Genomic DNA, 23,576 nt, shown 5'->3' with positions numbered 1-23,576 from the left:
AATTAAAATGCCAAAAGTCATAACAATATAATCGTTACGCTGATACAAGAGTGGTGATAAAAACAGTTATGCTATCCAAAACGTTAAATCTTGGGTCCATCATTAATTCGTGGTATTGTAATTTGGAGTTTGCTAAACATAGTCCTTAAGGCTGCAGATAAGGTGCATAAAATATTTGTACACTTGTTATAAATTTCAGGGGTGAGATTTATAATATGGAAAGTACAACTTTTTTTTGCATGTTAAGTATAGCCCTAAGGGTTGCGTTTAACATTTCTTTGTAATTTTAATCGAAATCTAGTTCTATTTTAATCTATCTGATAATAATAAATAAAGAAAAATGTTAAATAAAGCTCTTACGGTCGCACTTAACATGCATAACAAATTTGTACTTTCTATATCAAAAGTACAACCCTTAGATTTTTTGACATTTATAAAATTATTTAATACACCTTAATTTTAGACTGCGTTTAGAAAAACATATAAATAAAATAGAATCTTAAAATACTTATGAAAAAAGGGCGAAGGTTTTTAGGTACGGAGATTACAACTCAAGAAGTGGACTTGTACGTATATGATAGTTTGCTCAAAGTTTCACATTATATTATATCATATATTAAAGAAAAAAGTAATTGAGTAGTAATTTAAATACTAGAAACTCAGTTTTCTTATTAAAAAAAAATGTTGAAATTAAAGTTTTATATATGAAGAACAATATCATTCATATCAAATTTATTGTTAAAAAATAAATATACGAGGTATATAATTAGTTATAAAAAGTAAGTAAGTAACTGCTTAGTGCCGCCTTCCGCGGGTTTTGAGTCCCAATACCTTGACGGTGTATGGGGGAGGTTAAGATGTAGGCAGACCTTACCTCTACCTAAGTAGAGAGGCTGCTTTCAGTTTCTACCTAAATCGTAGAAAAGACTCTTCAACCTTTGCATGGGATGAGGATCGAACCCATGACCTCAGTCTCCAGAGACAAGGGTGTTTACCACTGATCCAACCATGTTGCTTATATATAATTAGTTATACATTACGTTAAATTTATAAACCTTTAATGCATCAAAATAATGTTTGTAAATGTTTTTACAGTGTTCTTAATTTAAAGGTGTTTTTACTAAAAACACCCTACAACTATAGGTATGAATCACATATATGCTAGATGCATCCTAAACTGAAAAACCACCCTACAACTATAGGTATGAATCACATATATGCTAGATGCATCCTAAACTAAAAACAAAAGCCTCGCTTTTTACGTTTGAGTCCAAAATGCCGACTTAATATCACGGTACTTGTACTTTCAAAATTTCGTTTATAAGTGGAAGTTGCATTTGTCAGAAGGTAGTCATTTTAATGAGACTGAAAACAAAGATTACGGGTTGCTTAAGGCAGCTGATATCCCGACTAGACTTTTGGTAATTCAACCAGACTATTTGCAGTGATTACTGACAGGGGACCCGTTATTATTTTGTCAGATTTGCCATTACAGACAGGGGGTCCGCACTATTTGCAGCGATATAGTAGTTGTGGTCGAGATACCAAAAAATAATGGTTGAGATACGGTGAGCGTTGCTTAATTGATACTTTATTAGTAATAAATCTAATATTTATAATATTCTTTTAGCAGTAGAACTGGGAAAAACAATTTACGAACTGAATGGAAATTGAAATTGTTAAAAGTGTTTAAAAATAAATAAATTCAAACCATTAAAAATAGCAAAATAAAACTTTTGAACCGTCAATTGATAACTAGACTAACTAGTTATTGACTCCGCATGTTGTTGCGGAGTGCATTTTTTATACAATAAAGTTTTGGCAAATTTATGTCAAATATTTGAACCCAAATTTTAAAAATGACAACTAACCATCTAGCAATAACATTAAAAATATTGTAAAGGATTAATAGGTCGTATAAAAACACAAATAAAACTATATTAATGTTTTAAATGTTTTATGAATGTAAGACGTAAGCATGATGAAAATTATTATACATTAAAAACATTATATATATATATATATGTATAAAAACATAAGAAAATAATCAAAAACCAAATTTTTAAAAGTAAAAACATAACTTTGTGCAAATTGTATGATGAAAACCAGAGAACCCAGAAGTTTAGTGTCAATAAAAATGAAAACAAAATTTTTGATGTAGGATAGAAGTTAAAAGATGAAACTTTCATTAAAAAAAAACTAAAGATGTAGCAATACAATAAAAGTAATGTAAAAGAATATATGTTAAGATGCATAAAAATATAAACAATAACTATATTAATGTTTTAAATATAACATGAACATAAAACGTAACGATGATAAAAGTTATTGTATAATGAAAACGTTATATGTATAAAAAGACAAATGTAAATAATCAAAGATCAAATGTTTAAAAGTAAAACCGTAACTGTGTGAAAGTTGTTTGATGAAAACATAAGAACCTAAAAGTTTAGTGTCACGAAAATAAAAGCGAAAACTTTTATGTAGGATAAAAGTTAAGAAATAGGAATTATAGGGGGTTAAAACAAAATTTGGTAAAAATTTAAGGGGTTAAAACGAATTTTGATTAAAATTAGTATGTGCTTTAACAATTTGTACATTTCATACATGAGGTACTTATACATAACAGAGGCAGTACCAGGAAAATTTCAAAAGGGGCAAACTTAGAAAACTTATGAAAAATAAATCTAAAAGGGGGCAAAATGTTAAAAACCTATAGAAAATTTTTAAAATTTTCTGAAAAATTTAAAAATACATAACAAAATTTAAATTTGGAGGGGGGCATTGGACCCCTTGCCCCCCTTTAATACCGCCCCTATATACATTTACATATGTTTTTAGTGTATATATAATGTTAAAAGAAAAAAATTGGTTTAACTTGGATAACGAGCTTACCGGTCATTTTCAATTTTTACTTTGTCACGGTTTAGTTATGTAGAAAACATTAGATTATGTTTGTTTGAGTGAATTTAGTATCTTGAAATAACTCGAAACCCACAGAAGAACATATACTACGACTCCACGAGGATGTTATATGCATATCGGTGTCGTAAATTTAGATTATGATTTATGAGTGTCTTTTAAGCATCTACCAATAAATTAAAACAGAATTGAGATGTTTTTTTGTCGACACTTGACTCATTCTATGACTACACGTGTCCCTTTTGAATTCCTATTTTTTAGTTACCTTATAACTATCAAATACTGATATTAATTTTTAATATATTTTCATATAAGTATATATATTGTATATAAAAATTAAAGAATGATGGTCGATCTATCTAAATCTATCTACATGACTATATACCCTAAGAGTTTTTATAGGGAAAGATTTAAGATAATTATATTCTATACCTTATATTAACTTTTAATTTACTATATATTAATGGTTTTATAAGGAATTAGGTATTCTCATATGTATTATGTACGATCAAAAGGCTTCTACAACTTAACCTGTATTACTAACATTAAGTAATGCATTTCATATTTATATCAGTATAAACTTTTTTTCTAATTAATATATGAGTACGAGTATAATTAAACTTTCTATAACTTACACGTACATTTGGCTATTGTATTAAATTTTTTGTAATTTTTTATTTTATATGTAATAACGTTTCATCGTAAACTTGATGTTATGATGTATCTATTATCTATTCGTATATAACACACACATATATATATAGTCAATCTGTATATCGTACGGGCATTAAAACTAGTATATATATAATATATATGAATCCCACTTTTGTTCTTGTTATCATAAACTTATAATCAATAGCCAAGTAGGCAAGTACAATAGCATTAATGAAGCAAATATAATGGAGAAACCGACCACACACAAATGGAATTTCCTAAAATGGCTTTCTCGATCTCTATCGATCGGTGAATCTTTTTATGAAAAGAAAAGAAAAAGAATGGATCATGTTCGAACTTTAATTTTGTACTTTTTTTATAACGGGAATAAAAGTTTATACTTTTAGGATAAAGCTAGCTAGTAACTTGTTACAAGTCTACAACTGCTATATGAAGTTAATTATCACATAATCGTCAACACAAGTTGGTTACTAAAATTAATCACTTTTAATTCAAATCGCACCCTCACATTCTAACACTTTTACTAATACATAAATTTAGAAAATCTGTTTTATCCATCCATCTAATAAATAAAATTGTTGCAATAAAAGCATGAAATCAACTGGGTTTGATTCTCATGCTCAGAAAAGCTAGATGTTCTTTTCAACCTTTAGTAGAACTTGGGTTGTCTACATCTCACATCCCCCATACACCGTTAAAGACGGTATTGGAACCCAAAACGGCAAAACTTGTAAAAGACGGTATTGGGAATTTGGGAGTTACTTTTATTGTGCAATAAAGGGTAATTGGGGGGGGGGGGACCCTAGCCCCGGTACCACAATTGGATACCCATCGACTCATCCCGTATGAGCCTTATGATGTCGGTAAAATACTTTCATCCTAATCCCTACATGATCTGGGCACCCCGAAGGATCGAACCCGCGTATTTAAACTTCACATATGGGTCTAGACTTTATTGGTATCGGGTACCTTAAAGGAATTATTTTTTGTGCACATCGGGGATCGAACCAAAGACCTTAAGGTCACCAAATGTTTGCCTTACCACTAGGCTAATTCTTTGTTGGTCTTTCATTGTGCAATAAAATCATGATAAAACTTTTTTCCGATGTATATGATGTGTCGTCATTTTAGAGACTGATAGAATTTTCGTAAGGTAATTTTGTCATTCCTATTTCTATTTGCATCATATATATGTTCTCAAACATTGCTTTAATATATACGCTCACAAAACTATTAAAGAATTCCGTTATGAGTAAAGTTAACAAAAACAATGAGATCGAGTAGTTCACAATCGATCACATGGGATGTGTTGTAGAATGAGGGCCTGTGGATGATGAAAGGTATTCATGACGACCTTTAATTAATTTTGTACTTTGCTTTTGCTGGTAACCATGCCTTTTGCTAAAAGAAAATTACATGGCCGAGCATGGGTCTCAAAAAAACAATGGAGGTTTCCTTGCTTCCTTTTCACTTTTGCTCATGGAAGCTTGGGACCATTTTTTTCATGTGTGCTTTTAAATTTAAGCCTCTTTTATCCATTTACGAGCATGTGGGTTCTGTAGGATGTGCTAGCTACTACTACTTATTGTTTAATTAATAACGGTGCATTTAAAGGAAGTTAAATACTAGCTAGTTGAAGTTAACAGTGACCCTCAATCCGCCAATGAACATGGCTGGTGAGTACGGTTTTTCATCTCATGGGTGGTCATGCGTTCGATTCTTACGGGTAACATGTCTATGTTTTTCTTTTTCTTTTTTTTTTTTTTTTTTTTTGGGGGGGGGGGGGGGGGGGGGGGGGGGGGGGGGGAGATTTCACTATGAGGTATTTCATGCCCAATTAAAACAATGTAATACGAGTACATCTTAAATGACACCATTATTGTATGGTAAGTTGAGATGATCAATATGAAATCAGACTTTCTAATAAAAACAATGAACCTCATTCCAATTTATTAAGGTACCCAGCGAAAAAACTAAAAGTATTTTTTAATTTTTTAATTTTAGTACCTAAGTAACCTTATCTATATTATCTCCCAAGTAATAACGTTATTCCCATCAAGCCAATAGCGTCGTCCAAAAAACCTACTTTATGATAGATAATAATATAATAAATATGACTTGCAATGGAGTAGATTTAGGCCCGATATGACACAAATAAGAGAATCAATTTTACCCAATGAAATAATCAAGGCAGTTTATTACCCAATTAGAAAGAAAAAAAAAAGGTAATATTAATCAAGACCAAAATGTAATATTAAGTCGAAAAGAATTTAAAATAAAATCGATAAAATGATTGATCATTATAATTCTGGTTAGGCTTGCATTCCTGCTGAAACCCATGTTCTTTTAGGTAGGATGTTAGATGTTTTGTCACATAGTCCTTCGTGAAAAATATCGGATTATATGAGAGAAAAAAAACCTCTAAAATGGAGTAGCAATTGGGCATTCTATGATTGAGATCAATGTGTTTCTCTTTTTAGGAAACAAACACGCCCAACTAGATCACTCATTGGGCTGATGGGTCTAACACTAAATTCACACTTTAGTTACTTTTAACGACAAGTTCAATTCATTAGCTCATAAAATGGGTATCGAATTTGATTCATCTAAAATGTATCACAACTGGAGATTCTCTTAATCTCCACAATCACTATATTATCTGACTTCGGGAGTTTTTTATTTTTTATTTTTTTAACAACAAATATGGGTTCAGCGACAGGTATTTTCATATACCCAACTCCAACTTTAGAAAAACTCATATTTAAGAAAACACTTATCTCCATTATTGGGAGCATTTTAGTCACACTAAGACCTCAAGGTCTTTGGTTTTCCCAAACATCAATCCATCTATTTATGACTAGAGGAGTATCGGAGCAATGCGACGGCAGTAATGGCAACGATTGGTAGTGGCGGTGACGGGTGGCGGCGGTAGCGATAAAGGTGTGATTATTAATGTAAAAAAAAAAAATTAAAGGAGTAAAAATATTATGGTTGTTTAAGGTTACAGTTATTTTTGATATAAAAAAGTGATGATTTTTTTAAAAATAGAAAAAAACAGTTTGCTTTATAAGAGATTATAGATTCGTAAAAATCATGTGTTATTGATTCATAAAAGTAGACACGAGGCGGATTGATTGATCCGTAATAAAACTAAGGGGGTGCCTGGTTGGGGGGTTTTGGGGGTGGGGAATGGGAAAGGTAATGAATAACTATGCTTGGTTGTACAAAGCAAAGATAATGAATGCTTAGAAGAGGGTAATGAGGCATTACCCAACAAATTGAGGGGTAAGGTAATGATTACTTATAAATCTATCCTTCTCACTCACTCCTCAACAGGCAACACCACACACTAGACGTCCAACTTCTCCTCTGGCAACCAACAGTACCACCGTCCACCCGTCTCCAAACCGCTAACATTCTCCACGCCACCACCTTCGGCAATCATATCAACTAGACAACCACCACCATACTTAACTCATTGAAACCCAAACCCACTTATATCCACCACCGTTACCTGTGCAACATCACCATCATCACCACGCATACCACTACCAAACACCGGCCTATAAATACACTCACCACCAGCGGCCGCCACCACTACCACCCCTGTACCTCCGACATCACCTCCAACAACCACCATCGAACATCACTTTCAACAAACCTCATCTGACATCCGCCACCACCAAGATCTACCATCCTACAGCCGCCACCATCAAGAACCACCATCCTACAACCGCCACCACCAAGAACCATCATTCGACAGAGTGATGGTGGCTGAAGATCGATGACTTCTGGTGGGTGGTGGTGGGGGTTGTTGAAGATATGCATTATTAGAGAGAGAGAAAGAGAGATGGGACATGGCATAGTATGTATAATGACTTGATATATACGAGCATTAAAAAGGAATCCTGAAGCTTTTTTTATTATTATTATTTAATTACTCTATAATGATAGTATTCCCTATCTATTCTTTTCCCTTACTCTTATCCTTACCTTTACCCTTACCTTTTTATGAATCAGGCACCCCCTAAATGTATTATGCTAAGGGCTTTTTAATAATTAACATTATTTTACGTGTTTGTTTCTCTTATAAACTTTGCTAGAGTTTGAGTTCTTAGTTCATGAATGAAACATGTCCGTTGAAGTTGAAAGTGACTTGGACCCAACTTATCCGATCTTTAGAGTATTCTTTCCTTTTTATAAGCTAAACTCCTAAAAGTCGTAAATGACGCATGTTTATAAATAGGTAAAATGTTAAGTACACTTTTAGGGAGTAGTGGAGTATTGTTATTAATATGCATATAAAAGAAAATGTTAAAATTCAACCCTTTAAACTTTATTATAGAGATGTACAACTATTTATACACATTAACGATAATTTATAGAATTGTCAATAATAAAACTTTTATAAATATTTTGGTTTTGATACTTCTTTAGTTTACAAAAATGTAATATTATCCCACTTATTGTATGGTTTATACACCACAGATGATGTTCCTGTGAATTTTAACTTTGTGTATGTTCTTTTCTTAGTAGTTCGGCTATGATTGTAGTTACTTGTTGCATAGTTTTAACTTGAAGTTAAATTTTTCTTATAAGTGAAAAACTATATGGTCTCTTTACCTTAGATTGTGTTTTTATATTTTATTAATTTATGTACTCTTGCAAACTCAACTTCAACTTAAGTAGGATGAAAAACAAACCCGTACCCGCTAGGGATATTCGAAACCCGATATTTCGGGCTGGGTCCGGGTATGCGGGTCGGGGGGGGGTATGGAGATTGTTTTAGGTATTTTGCGGGTTCGGGTTCGGGTTCGGGTCCGGGGATGGTTTTCATGAAAACCCGCATACCCGACCCATATTGCATTACTCTATAACAAATAAAAATAATAATACGACTTCGTTGTTAATACAACATCCATCATTTTGATCTTATGCATCTTTGACATTTAAGTTACCCTCCTCAATCTAACTTACTGTAATTTCAAAATAAATACAACTTTGTAAATAAAAAATATAAAATAATAATATACTACCAACACATTAATCCAGACTAACTAAAACTCAAACAAAATTACTGACCTATTGAGTAACACTATTCAAAGATTGGAATGCATCAATCTATTATTATCGAACGTATAATTAATTCACAGATGCACCAACAAAACACTTAAAATAGAAAGTAGTACTGAAAGGTGATTTTCTTTATATATTATATACTTCAAAGTATAATTTGAAGCAACCAATGTCGAATATTAACCGTGACACTTTTTTTACAGTATCTTTCAAACTAGGCTTCCATGAATAAGTAAATCGGAATTAAAAAATAATAAAAATATAATGGATCCCTAATTACCCGTGGGTAAACCCGTCACCCAATGGTTAGTAACTAAACGGGGACCCGTCGGGTCTGGGTCCGGGTATGGGACAGAGATTTTTAATCGGATCCGGAATGATATTAACCCGGCTCATACCCGGCCCGTTATCCCAAAACTTAGTTTCAAAGGATTTTCATCCATAAAAAAATTTAAGGATCTTATCAAATCAAATTAAAATATTAACTATTCTAACATAATATCGCAATTTACTTTCTCAGTTCTCATTCGACATGCGGAGTATTTTGTATGTTTTCATGAAAGGTAAAGGCATGCGTATGCTGCTCGATGCCTCAATCACATAAGCTAGTAAGCCACGCTCATGAAGAACCTACATTGGCAAATATAAAATATCCCATAGGGATATATTCACAACCTAAATTTGTCATCTACAACAATTGTCTGTTTTAGACAGTCGTACACTGTGCAGTAAATACATGTAATTGTTGTATATGACAAATTTTTGTCGTGAATATATCACTCTCCATAATTATAAGGGTTTAATATCTGTAAATGCAATTAATTATAAACAACTGTATATATATAATATGAAAAACCTAAAGTTGTGTTCATTGTATATAATGAACTTTCGAATCATGTACATTGTATGTATTCAGATATATGTGAAAACCATATAAGGTGTCATTTGCAAGTTTTTGATTGGTCGGATACATACAATAAACAAGATTCGATAGTTCATCACATACAATGAACACAATTTTAATTTTTCTATACTACAGACATTCGTCTACAGTTATATTTACAGATGCTAAACCTTTGAAAAAAATAAAAATTTTATAGTTAGTTATATAACTTTGGGAATTTCAGTATATATTGAAGCCCATTTATTGAGCATGGGCTTACTTTTTATCAAGCCCAGTATGGAGTCGGTGGCGGGCTTTTATTATTTTTAAGCGGGACCTCTACTTTTCTAGGATTTGTCTGTTTTGAATCAAATATTGATATGTACAATTTTTAACGATGGTGAGTGACGAAAGAAATATACTCCGGTTCATAATTGTTAAACTCTTATGAGTCACGAGTCGACTTGTTAAATGACTTCTTTTTGTCCAGACTCTTACAAGTCACTGTGTGAACTTGGACCGAGTCATATCGCAAACTAATAATTATTGTAGTTTGATATGCTATGGTTATATATTATAGTATTACATTTATATTTCTATATTATGTTGTGTGTTATTGATGTAGTTTGATCATTTATTTGCGAATTTAGAGATAAATTATAAATTTATGACTCAAAACTATTGAATATGTAAAGTTTTAGTAATCTATTATGATAATGGACTTATATTTTGCTTCTAAGGACGTCATACATATATAATTATTATACTATATTATGTAATATCAGCAAATGTCCTGATTCTTACGAGTTGAGTCACATTCCGAATCACGAGTTAAAAAATTATGTTTTCAAGTTGAGTCAAAAGTTAGGAGCCAACAACTATGCTCCAGTTAGTACGCTATTAGCTATGTTTATTTAAGTGAAAAAAGGACTCAATTTCTCCAAGTAAGGCAAAACCTCATTAGTCTACCATTTAAAAATACACAAAAACAGTACGTACTCCCCCTTTTTGGTTGAGTTATTGACATTACATAAAGAGAATGAAAGGATAGTTTGGAAATTATATTTTATACATCAAGTCCTTCAAGAAATATTTGGCTCGATCACTTTGAGATCTCTATATAAATGATTGATTACATTGCATTTTATTTTTTGCCTTGCCTGGTTACTATGTTTTGGCCTTTTGGGATGCAAGCAAATTATAATTTACAGTAATTAACAAATCCATCAACAAACATTTTATTACTGTATTATATATTCACCTTTCCAATTCACTCGCTAAACTAAAAGTAAATTAAATTAAAAAAAGAACAAGCACACACGTACAACTCTTGATAACAATAAGCATAACCAATAATTAAGCACTGCCTCTTTCCTAGCACATGAGCACAAACAATGGTGCCAAAATCAAAGAAAACCCAACAACCATATTATGGTTTGCACTATTGGCGGACTTACTACTAGGCGTTGAGGTTGACGGTGTAGATGGGGAAGTTGTCGAAGGCGGTGTTAAGTTGTTGTCACTACTACTAGGCGTGGTGGTGGCTGGTGAGTTGCTGGAGCCTGGAGATACCACGTTGATTGCGAGTTTCATTCCCGTGCTGCAATGGCCAAATGATGGGCAAGCAAAGTACATTGGGCCTGGTTGGGTTAGCTTGATGGTAGTTGAGCCGCCCGTGTAGGAGCTGATCGCGTTGCTTGTTGCACAATTGTCGTAATCGTCTTTAGATACAACATCCACACCATGACTACTAGAGTAGCTGAATACTGCCCAATTAACAAAAAAATAAAAATAGTCGTAAAAAGTGTACTTTTATCGCGATAAATAACAAGAATATCTTTCACTTTATTTCAAATTTGGTCACTAGGCTTAAAAATCAGACAACACTTAAAATCTTGTTATGCTAACTACTCTTAGTTAATTATCCACTAGTATAGATCAGAGTAAAAAAGTTTTTCACTACTCTTATAGTTAATTATATATCGACTAGTTTATATTGATACTTGTTTATTTTCGGACATTATATATAACCGAAGACTTACAAAGTGTGTCCCCGACATTGAACGTGTTACTAGAAGCCCATGTAGTATAATCTCCAAAATTTGTCCAGCCACTGCTATCTCCGACGATGTGTTGCACCGCAAAGGCTGAGGGTGCTGCAACGACTAATGTAATAAGTAAAAGCGTAACGATTGCCATATTTAACCTGGTTATTATGTCTAAAGTTATGTTATGAATGTGTTCTTTATTGCGACTAAACCCTGAAGAATAAGCAGTTTATATAGGCACATAAATGAATCAGTAACTACAATTTAAAATCTTGAACTTTTAAAATATATCACATCATGTACAATAATATTAGGGAAAATGATCCGTACTGCAGACTTTACTTAAGCTTAGGTACCACCATATTAAAAAAAGTTACAGATTAAACCTTTGAATTTGATAAAAATACATGAGCTCCCTCTGAATTTTACATAAACCCCTCTGTATTTTACATAAGATAGGTACTGCATGTTTTAGCTAATCTTTCCCCGTAATAATAATTGTTTCTATATATTGTATGTGGCAGATGGAATATTTGACTAATTCGTGCATACTTGCTACAAACTACTCTTACCTAATGCTTTTATGAACGAACTCTAACCACTCCCTCCCCCACATGAAGCATTTGGAAACTTACACAGTCAAATAAACTTTTGTTAGTAATTCATGGTGGTTCATTTGAAATAGTTAATTTAAGTTACCATATTCATTCTTGATGGCAAATAGGAACTTTTACCACTAGATAAAGAATCGGGTGCCTGGATTTAAAAGTCACCAAGTACATATTGAGTTGTTTACGGCCTCTAAAAGAGTACTTGTATTAAAAAGTTGAAATATTATTTGATAGTTTATGCTTGTTTTAGGTCAGTTTATCTATACGTATATATCTATATTTATACTGGATTATAAAACAAATAGCCCTGTATAAAATTTTAAGTTTCAACATTTACATTCATAAAATGTTTCTCCTATCTATTTTATATTTACTTAACTATAATAATATTTCCCTATGCTCAAATCTCAACCACTCATTTTTTTTCTCTCCTGCATAAATCATTTTATTCCTCTAATTCATTCAAAAATCTTTTATCTCAAAAACCATACTTCGGTAAATTATAAAAGTTATGTGGGTGTTCTTACAATTTCATGTTCTATCATTAGAAAGGTCATTCCATATACTTTCGACGAATTTTTAAATCCGATGACGAAGCCCGTACGGCTAAGGGCGGAGCCCGTCAGGTAGATCACCTCATCACCGCCACCGCCATTCATCACCACCCCGTCATCACTGCCGCAACGCGCGGGTACCTTTTCTCTCGTTATATTATAACGCAAATAACCCTGTCTAAAATTTTAAGTTTCAACATTTACATTCCCAAAATGTTTCTCTAATCAATTCTATATTTACCTTAAATAACTATAATATCATCTCTCTCCTCAAATCTCAACCACTTATTTCTTTTTTCTTCCCTCCATAAATTATTTTATTCTTCTAATTTGTTCAAAATCTTTTCGTACATCGATAAATTATAAAAATTATATGGATGTTCTTAAAATTTTATTTTCTTTCATTAAATGTGTCATTCGATATACTTTCGACGAATTTTAAATCCGAGGGCGGCGCCCGTGCGGCTAAGGGCGGAGCCCGTCAGTTAGATAACCTATCGCCGTCACCGTCATTACATCACCACTCTGTCATCACCTCCATCATCTCCACAACGTGCAAGTACCTTTCTCTCGTACAATTAAAAACATGGACAGGTACATATTGGTAGCCAATCCCACCAAACAACCATTTATAGCATTATCCTAAAAGTATAGATTTGAGATTCTTTGGAGTTAGTTATTTATAGCATTATCCTAAAAGTATAGATTTGAGATTCTTTGGAGTTAGTTTCCATCTTACTGATCAAGGTCTCGATCAATCAAAATGCGATATAAAGATAATAAAGGCTTCATCATCAAGTAAGATTAAAGCCTCACTATTGTTCTCCAATCGCAAATCAACTTAAAGGGGATAAAATCATGAAAGATACTAGTCCTAGACTTCGATAAAAGTGACAGTGAACTCACTAAAAGTGCATAAACTCTTTACACTCTTTTGTTTCTCTCGTTTGGCTCGTTTGGCCGAAGGTCTTTATGGAAGCAGTCTCAACCTCTGAGTAGAGACAAGACTGACTACATCTCACCTCTCGAACTCATACTCCGCTTTCAAAGATTGGGTCTTGTTATTGTACTTACTAAAAGTGTCACTAAAAACTAATTTTATTGATAATTTCTCTAAATGTAGGTATATTATATAAGTTTAAATGTTTTAGAACACATAACTCAAAGAAGCATTTAAGCTTCCGTAGTTCCGTGTGCTGGTAAGAATAATTTCATAATTTCCCCTTAATATTTTTAAACATCTTTTATATATTTCTTTACTAGTCCTAATACCCGTACGATATACGGTAGCTATACAGATTGTTTTATAAAGAAATTTGAATATGCCACAAATATAATTTGCGAATTTTAAATAAATTGTGATTATAATAAACCAATGACCAAAGCTAAACAGTAATGATAAATATAATACTGTGTTTTGTATTATATAATAAGCTAAACAGTAATGATAAATTGTGATAAATATAATAAGTAATAGGAGTTGAAAATTGAGAAAGGAAAAAAACAATTTTAATAAGGATAAAACGATCAATCAGATAAGCTTATAATGTGTTTTGTATACATAAGCTAAGAGTTAGAGATTAATTCTAAGTTTAATAAGGTAATTGAATCTATATACAATTTGAAAAAAATTAATAAAATAAATAAATTAAAAAGACACATGTCGATCAATAATTACGCCATGTGTCATTTTTAAAACATGTCAATCATGTTTTAGTTTATTGGAAGATGGTCATCTTCAAGCTGATTAACGATATATTATCGAATAACACTAAAAGGTTTGTTTATGAAAGAAAAAAAGAGAGATATGAAATGAATGTCTTCTACAAACATAATATATATAGTGAAGAAATACCAACAAGGAATTAGCTTAGTGGTAAGGCAAACACTTAGTGACCTTAAGGTCTCAGGTTCGATCCCCGATGGGGACAAAAAATAATTCCTTTAAGGTACCTGTTACCAATGAAGTTTAAATACGCGAGTTCGATCCTTCGGGGTGCCCAGATCGTGTGAGGATTAGGATGGAGGTATTTTACCGGCATCATATGGCTCATACGGGGTGGATCGATGGGTATCCAATTGTGGTACCGGGGCTAGGGTTCCCCCCATTACCCTTAGTGAAAGGATCAAGTGAGAACAACATATATGGTGAGAACCACTAAAAATCTATCTCTAAGGGCAAAGGGATACGCCCGTACATGCTACCATCTATTGGATCACCGTCCATCAAATCCATATCATTCCCATATGCGTCCGGTAACAACCCCTTTAGAACGGATGAGGGCAACGCCCGTACCGTATCCATACGTTTCCTTAACACGTAACCATATGATTTTTTACAAAAAAAAATTTTTTTTTTTTTTGGAATGGGTCTTTGTTAAAAGAAAATAAAAAATGAAAAAAGGTTTCAAAAAATGAAAACTAAAAATTAAAAAAATAAAAACCACACAAAAAATGAGAAAGAGGAAGGAAAACTAGTGGTTCTCACTCTCCATATAACGTTGTTCTCACGTTAACCCTATATATATATATATATATGTGGTTTTTCTCATGGATAACATTACATTACACGAAGTTGAGTAGTCAAAACGTATTGAGGCCCAAAACCCGTGGATAAAAGAGTGTTACTTACTTAATTACTAGTGCTAAAAAGAGTAATAATCCTATTAACTCATCTTTTGCAATATATATATATATATATATCTATTGGGGAAATGTTAGGTAAAACATGCAGTGCCTATTTTAAGTAAAGCAGAGGGATTATGTAAAATTCAGAGGAGTTTATGTAAAATTCAGAGGTGGTTATGTATGTTTATCAAATTCAAAAGTTTAATCTGTAATTGTTTTTAATGTGGCAGTACTTACGCTTAGGTAAAGTCTGCAGTACGGGATCATTTTCCCATATATTTTCTTACATATGAATCCCAAAACACCGTTAACAAGCCCTCAATTCATGATTTTCCAAACTTGCATCATTCTTTCATGCATATATAGTGTTACTAATTCATACTTAAAATACATGTTGCCACAATTATAAAAGACCATGAATTTGTTCATATATTCGAGACCGACCAGTCTTCATGCATCATTCTTTCAAATGTAACTAATTATACTAGTAGTAGTAGTATTTTAGAAAAAGCCAAAAATGGCTCTGATGGCAACTCCAGAAATTTGGCCGAGAAAACTCGCTATAGTTAAATGACGTTATGAGATATTGCCAAAATATAAGGTAACCCTTTTTTCTGTTTAATTATATAGCACCACCATCGGTCAACCACTTTCAGAGAAGCGGTTTTTGGCTCTATATCCAAATTAAGATGTGAGCAGACCATTTTTCCAATAACTTAAACTGGTTGGTGTTTGAAAATGGATGAAGTGGTTCGTTCAATAAGCTAGGTCGACATCGACTCGAAGAGTGTTTAGAATTGAGTTTTAGATTGATTATTTGATTATTAAGTTCCTAAACACATATAAATCAAAAAAAGATACTTGGCTGAAAAAGTAATTGTTTGTGTTTTTATAAAAAGAAAACGCATGTTTAGAAAAGCAGTTACATATATGGGCACATGTTTTTAAAAACGTAGTTTTGAAAATGCCCACCAAACACCCCTAATATTAACTTGTATTTTTAGACAAATGCAACTATTAAAATGCATGAATTATCTAGTAAATGATCCCCATAAATTCCTCATTGGATGGGATGAAATGGAGAAAAAAAATGAGAAATAATTTTCAATTAGACTAAAAAATGAGAATGAAAACATACAAAGAAAAGTTATTTCGAGTCTCTCCATTCCCTATCATATGGGGGGAAAAATAGGTAAAAACGGAAAGTTTATTTTATTTATTTTTGTGTATTTTTAATGAGATTTTATGTATTATAACTAATTATTTATTGAATGATAAAGTAATTAAGTTAACATATCATTTTCATGATTAGATCATTCAATAATATACAGGTTTATACTTTGTGAAAAATTGATGTTTGAGAAAATGTTATTAGGTATTCGAATCAAAAATCTATTGTTAATTATCTTGTTCTTAAATGTATTCAAGATTTCAAGACATAATTTGTTGTCAAGAAATCCTATTAAGGTACTTAGGAGTGTAGGTAAAAGGGAAATGATAAACCCTCCTAAAAAAATAGCTTAATCATCCTTTTAAAAAATAGCCTACCTCCTAAAAACCTTAAATCAAAATAAGGGTAATTCACTCATTCTCTCTCATAATTTCATCATTTGATTCCATCAAGTGTCATTATCATATACTTAAGAAAAAAAATTTTAGAAGGATTGGTTAGGAAGATGGATCATTTTCCAGCATAAAAACATGGCACATCGCTTGTTTGAATATCACTTTTCTAACCATTTAACAACTAACTCGCCATTAAAAAAACAAAACGAAACTACATAAAACTGAGGGTTAATTTTTCTAGTTTAAGTCTTATCTTTAGATAAGATTTCCAATTAAAAATGTATTCTCTTCATACTACCTACATGTCTATATCTGGATAAACTCAAAAAAGCGCTTCCCGAATTGTAACAAGAAACTATATTTAGCTATGTGACGTGATACGTATATCGATACAATCGACTACTTGTATAAATTCTTCTTTTTTTGATACCACTTGTTTCCCTGGTTTGTGATTTTATATCTATTCTTGACACCAGTTGTTATGCGTCACCTGGTATTGAGAATTCAATACCACAATCAAAGGAAAAAGTGGTTTTTTGGCTCCATGCCGAAAACAGTATACAAACATACGAGGGTTCGTTTGGTGTTTGACCAAAAATAGCTCACATAGTAGTGATAAAAAAAAATAAACAATGGATACGGGGCATGTTGATTTTGTCGACTGTTTTCAGCTTAAAACTTATGAATAAAATGTTTATACGTCTTATATTCACATCAATGTATGTACTACAGAAGTTAAGTTGTGTTCAAGATTCTTCGCAAAATAAGTTGATGACCATTACCCTCTCTTCTCTAAGTCTGAGTTGTGATACCAAAGTGTATTGAAAATAGGTCTACTGATGAAGTAAAAAAAGAACGAGAAAACATAACACTCACAATAGATTTGGAAAAAGGGATATCACCAAGACTATCATATTAACAAACAGAAGTACAGAACCAATACAGAAAATATAAAGAGGTTCCAAAAAAAAAACTTAATATCAAGACCTATGAACACATCATACATCTTGGGATATAAATATAATTTGAAATAACTAGAAAGCAACAACAAAAACGATCATTGATCTTTCAAAAGTGTAGGCGTGTAGCAAATCCGAAAAACACCAGTTGCCCAACTTTTATACAATCAAGGAAACCATCACCATGTGGTGTATACAAATTCAGTTCAGGCATCAGTAATGGACTAATGGCGGATATATTCCAGACTTCTAATACCATTACAAGTACTTTGTTACCTTTTCTGTTTACAACTATGAAACTAACCAGAGAGGATTTTAGTACTACATGTTTGGTGCGGAGTTTATGAAAGATTTTTAGAGCTCAATAAAGCTTTTGAGAGCTTAAGTATATGATTATTAAGGTTCCCTTCTCATTTGGGGTTTTATTTGGGTGTTATTTGCTTCGAGCTCTAAGTAAAAGGTCACTAATAATACAAAAGCCCGCCCTCAAGCAGCATATGTAATCACCAGATGCCAGAAAGTTTGTTACTAACACTTTTGTGTTTAACTTGATACGGGTAATAAATTTATATTAATAAAAAGTAGAGCGTAAAAAGCCTGTGCAGTCTGCACCCTATACAAGCTGTTGATATCAAGTGTAAACATTACTAACCAATAAAAAAGTAAATATGGACTGAAGACTTACCTATAGAAATAGATGTTCAGATACTTACCAATCTAAAAAAGAAAGTGCATTTTTATAGACTAATATAGAACAGCTTATTTGTTCTCAGCGTAGTCTTCTAGATAGAATTTCCTTATTAGATACGTGGCACCCAGCTTTGGTCCAACAGGTCAACAAGGTCCAAATACACTTGAACAGGACAGTTTCTAAAGAAAAAATAACATGACAAAACATGGAATAATAGGTTCCGGCTCTACAGTGCGAAAGACAACTGATAATGCAAGTTCATTTCTTTTAAATAATCTTGATAAGAAATAATGGTAAAGGGATGTCTTCTTACTTTATCATAGTTTTGGGATGTTTCTGCATGTCTCTCCGGAAAGGCGGAAACAGATAAGGTAGGAATTTAGATTCAATGAAAAAGTTGAAATTTGTCTTTTTAGGCAACATGGCAACCCAGATAATAATAAATAATACAATTGGGTTGCAACTATGGTCAACATCATCAATGAAGGCTGATGAAAGTAAACATTATGATTAATAAAGAGTATCAATTCCTTGTAAAAATATTAAATTTAAATAAACTACTTGTGCAATGTTAATAAATTCTAACAGAATTTTTTTTTTTAATCATGTTAGTTACCAAAAAATATAAAGTGAAAGACTATCACTTCAACCTTGAATAACATAGAAACCAACTACGCCTAAGTTAGGTACTGGCACACAAGATCTTGCCAAAACTTGCAGGAAAGAAGTCTTTGCATTTATTAACGTTAAATACAAACAAAAATATGTCGGAAAACATATATGAGATCCACTTGCCTTATTTCTGCAGATTGAGAAACACCGCCAGGGAGATTTATCGATGTAATAACTTCACATAGTCATCTGAACTTGTTCTTGATTATCCCTACAAAATTCAACATTTTTAATAATTTTCTGATCAAAAAAAGCGATTTTTCTTTTCTTCTTTTACATGGATAGGCTAATTAAAAAAATAGGCCCCAAAGAAAGTTACAGCAGAATGCAAGATAACACATAAGTGACTTGCTGCAACTAGGTAATGTGGGATTTAATTTGACACGATAGACTAATTTGAGGAAAAAGTGGATACCCCAATGACATGTTTAAGAAATATTTTTGTTCCGTAGCCAAATGGATAAAGAAAACATAAGAATTCAGTTGCTAATGTATAAGTGTGTGAGAACACCAGAAAGGTGAAAGAAGCCGACTTTGAATAGCCTAAATATAAACAATTGGACCCCACACCCATACGTATGAGAGATTGCAGTTCTTATACTAAAGGCTACCACAGAATAAGAAGGGTGCTTTCCCCCTAATATATTTCCGCGGTAACATTCATAGTACTTGTACATAAATAGTATACAACTATAAACTTTAATGACAATAAACGTAGTCATTTTCGAATATTCTGGCTTATAAATAGACTGAGATTTAGAACAAAATTTCAAAATCTTCAGATTTAACTTTCAAGGAGATAGAGAGAATGGAAGCAAAGAGGGAAATGTCATATGATTCATTTACCAGCGTCATGGCACTTAACCAAAAATGTGAAGAAAATATACCCGAAAGGTATATTCTTCCTCCTATGCAGCGACCAGACCCTAGCCTTGTTGATCACATTTCTAGCGGCCTCCCCATCATTGACCTTTTGATGCTGAAACACCCTGCACACAAGTCCCAACTTATCGATGAAGTACATGCAGCATGCAAGAAACTTGGTTTCTTTCAGGTATTCAATTAAGTAAAAATTTACACTTAGTATGAGAATACATACATCGGTATATAGAATCACTTATTGGCTTCATTTACGTGCTCTTTCTAGGTTGTTATGTGTCAAATTTCACTTTTCGAGATAGCATAAAAGGTAAAGAAAGGGATTTTGGTCAAAGTTACAAGGCGGGCTAGACCTATATCATTATTTATAAAATTATATACGAAAAAGACAGTAGAGAATAACTTTCGACGTAAATATAGTGCATGCATGCATTTAACTATGAGACTTTATTTTGCTTGGATAAAGAATGGTGTCTATTTTAAGGTAATAAATCACGGAATTCCTACTTCGGTCATGAAAGATGCACTAGACTCTGCTGAAGAGTTCTTTAACTTGCCAAATGACGAGAAGATGTGTTTTGCCTCAGCTGATGTTCACGAGCCTGTAAGATATGGCACTAGTGTGAACCATGGAGTGGATCGAGTGTTCTATTGGAGGGACTTCATCAAACATTATGCTAATCCGCTGTCAGAATGGACCCATCTATGGCCATCGAATCCTCCAAGTTACAAGTAATTGAACTTTTGACTTCTATTTTCTTTTACATGCAAAGATATAATATGGGAAATATAAGTGTCATCGCATGTTAGAGTTAGCATAACTCATAGTACTAATTTTCCTTGAAGGGAAAAGATGGGAAGCTATGCAAAGGCAACACATGTATTACATAAGAAGTTAATGGAAGTAGTTCTTGAAAGCCTGGGCCTGAATACCAATTACTTGCATGATGACATAGAAGAAGGCTCACAAGTAATGGCTGTAAACTACTACCCATCTTGCCCCAAGCCGGATCTAGCACTAGGGATGCCACCACACACAGATTATGGTACCCTAACTATATTGAATCAAAGTGATCAAGGGCTTGAAATCATGGATCAAGACAACAAATGGCACTCTGTTCCATTTATCCAAGGTTCCCTAATAATTCAGCTAGGGGATCAACTTGAAGTAATGAGCAATGGAAGATATAAAAGTACCCCGCATAGAGCAGTCGTGAGCTTGCAAAGGAAGAGGCTGTCAATTGCAAGTCTTCATAGTTTGCCTTTAGAAAAAAAGGTAGGGCCAGCACCACAACTAGTTGATCAGCAACACCCTATTGCCTACAAAGAAGGAAGTTTTGGTGGATTTCTTGATTACATCTCCGTTAAATCTCTATCACAGGGTAAGTACATTGACACGTTGAAGAATCCATGAAAGATGGAACGTGAAGTATAACAGCAACAAGCACCCAAAAAAGTCGTTATAAAGATTGTTTTAAATGAACACCGTCATCTGTTGAGATGTATGGTTAAACGGGGATACACTAAAGATCCTTTTGACGTGCGTGCCTTATAGTTATATACTTGTGTGACTTAGTTGCTGCCAATCAATTAGATTTCATGTTTAATTTAGTATTGAACTTATGTTTTATCAATTGAATAATAAATCTCACCTTTTTTTCTCTAGTACTTACATTCCTTCTGTAAACTACTATCACGTTTAATTTGTTTACGTAAGGCATAGCATCACTCCAACACACAGTAAATGAAGATTGTTGCAACTCTTATTAGATGGCAGGCTGGCAGCTTTATCTCTGTTACAATACACTGCTTCCAAGTATGGTAAAATACTTTAAAAGTTAAAACCTTAAGAAAATCTCATTGTACATTATGGCTGATTCCTTCTCATTGGATAAGGGACACTAAGGCCTTGTTTCTTTTTTGACTTAATACACAAAAATAACCGTCAATTACCTATATTTTACTTAATACACACAGACATTCTTAATGCATTCAGCCACTTAATACACTCAGCACTTAATGACTAAAAAAAGAAACGAGCCCTAATCCTTTACAAATGTCCCTGTAGGCCAAAAACTAAAAGCCCAAAAGCTGGATCGACTAATAGTTCTCATAGTTATATGCATTAAATATCTAAATTCATGTTTCAAGTCAATGATGTTTTACCATATATGTCCAATTGTCCATACTCCGTATAACCTTTTAAGGCAGTTAAGTTGTTTTTTTGAGCCAAACAACTAGTCCCACCCTCTAAAAGATCCTAACCTCCACAACTACCCCACAAAAGAACGAATCCGTACTTTCAGGCGACGGATGCCAACTTGATTCTAGTGGGACGTACAAACACCCAACGAAGTCAAAGGTTAGGATATTGTTTCCTTATAAATCAACACAAGTTGATAACTAGTGAAACACAACAAAGCAATCATCACTCTGCCATCTTAACTATGTGCTAAAACCTATAGACCTAAAGTATTCCGTATATCTCAAGAAATTTCCAAAAGAGAGTCAACAACGGCCGGCATATTATCAGATCTGCCGTTACTAATTTCGACTTTAAGGCAGTAAAGTTAGTTGTCGCGCAATTAAAACAACCATTCCCACCCTCTGACTGATCCAACATACCCCACTACCCGTCTACCCCACAAAACAATTACGAAGCCATACAAGGTCAAAACTCTGGGTTTTTTTCCCTTGAAAATCGACACAAGTTAATATATGGTGGAAGCCTAATACACCAATCATCACTCCGCCAACTTACATTCCCACAAATTAGCCGAACAGAATCAACAACAGAAGAGCATATAACTAAATCAAGGTTGTGGTTTCTAATTTATAGTTTTCCATTCGTTATCTTCTGCAACAATTTATGCTAAATACTATCTACATAGATCACAACATCATTAATAATGTATTTCTACATTGCTAAGCTCAAATAAACACTTCAAACACTTAATCCTTGTAGTTTGATCCTTTTCAGATAAACATTTTATCTAAAAAGTAACATCACAGAAATATATCTATATGTGTGTATCTATAAACCTTCAACTAAATCGGCACACAAAAAAAATAATAAAAAAAAATACACAATTAATTAACCATTAAATCATTATAAGTAATAATAAAAATGCATAATTCAGGACTATTTTGAGATCAAACATTCAAATTTTTATAAATATATGTAAGGAATATGATTTAGAGATTATAACCTGTTGTTGTTATACTTTTGACTGGTTACTGCTTTCCATCTTTGAGCTCAGAGATTACGATCGTCTTCTCATTAGAACGGTGATTACATATATAACCGCCGTCATCTCTTGCCTGATTGGTTTTACGCCGAGCCGGTAAACACCGTACCCATACGGTTGTTTTACTGTCTTCGTTTTTTCCTTTATTGTTTTGTCAAAGTTGA

General features: G+C 32.8%; 2 protein-coding genes and 1 long non-coding RNA gene across 3 annotated transcripts; 1 reads left to right on the top strand and 2 right to left on the bottom strand.

Annotated features, from left to right (window-relative positions):
• Positions 1-10,929: 10,929 nt before the first annotated feature.
• Positions 10,930-11,785, bottom strand: LOC122590515 (mavicyanin-like). Its single transcript, XM_043762713.1, has 2 exons — positions 11,599-11,785; positions 10,930-11,322 (listed from the first exon to the last, which is right to left on the bottom strand). The coding sequence occupies exons 1-2, from the start codon at positions 11,753-11,755 to the stop codon at positions 10,931-10,933; spliced, it is 549 nt and encodes a 182-aa protein (XP_043618648.1). The 5' UTR covers positions 11,756-11,785; the 3' UTR covers position 10,930.
• A 7,355-nt stretch (positions 11,786-19,140) lies between these two features.
• Positions 19,141-23,576, bottom strand: LOC122594094. Its single transcript, XR_006322925.1, has 3 exons — positions 23,374-23,576; positions 20,132-20,274; positions 19,141-19,496 (listed from the first exon to the last, which is right to left on the bottom strand). It is a non-coding gene; the product is annotated as an uncharacterized LOC122594094 (long non-coding RNA).
• On the top strand, positions 20,094-21,578 carry LOC122594093 (flavanone 3-dioxygenase 3-like). The gene is made up of 3 exons (XM_043766569.1): positions 20,094-20,339; positions 20,649-20,896; positions 21,011-21,578. The coding sequence occupies exons 1-3, from the start codon at positions 20,094-20,096 to the stop codon at positions 21,576-21,578; spliced, it is 1,062 nt and encodes a 353-aa protein (XP_043622504.1).

Source organism: Erigeron canadensis, chromosome 3 (genome assembly GCF_010389155.1).
Source record: "Erigeron canadensis isolate Cc75 chromosome 3, C_canadensis_v1, whole genome shotgun sequence".
NCBI lineage: Eukaryota > Viridiplantae > Streptophyta > Magnoliopsida > Asterales > Asteraceae > Erigeron > Erigeron canadensis.
The sequence above is the reverse complement of the archived record's forward strand: the minus strand, read 5'-3'. Positions and strand labels throughout refer to the sequence as shown.

Bases quoted from the DNA above. Each gene is read 5' to 3' on its own strand.
- LOC122590515 (XM_043762713.1), bottom strand. From the start codon at position 11,755: ATGGCAATCGTTACGCTTTTACTTATTACATTAGTCGTTGCAGCACCC. The intron at 11,323-11,598 runs GTAAGTCTTCGG...TTAATTGGGCAG, and splicing joins CAATGTCGGGGACACACTTT to TATTCAGCTACTCTAGTAGT.
- LOC122594093 (XM_043766569.1), top strand. From the start codon at position 20,094: ATGGAAGCAAAGAGGGAAATGTCATATGATTCATTTACCAGCGTCATG. The intron at 20,340-20,648 runs GTATTCAATTAA...GTCTATTTTAAG, and splicing joins AGAAACTTGGTTTCTTTCAG to GTAATAAATCACGGAATTCC. The intron at 20,897-21,010 runs GTAATTGAACTT...TTTTCCTTGAAG, and splicing joins TCGAATCCTCCAAGTTACAA to GGAAAAGATGGGAAGCTATG.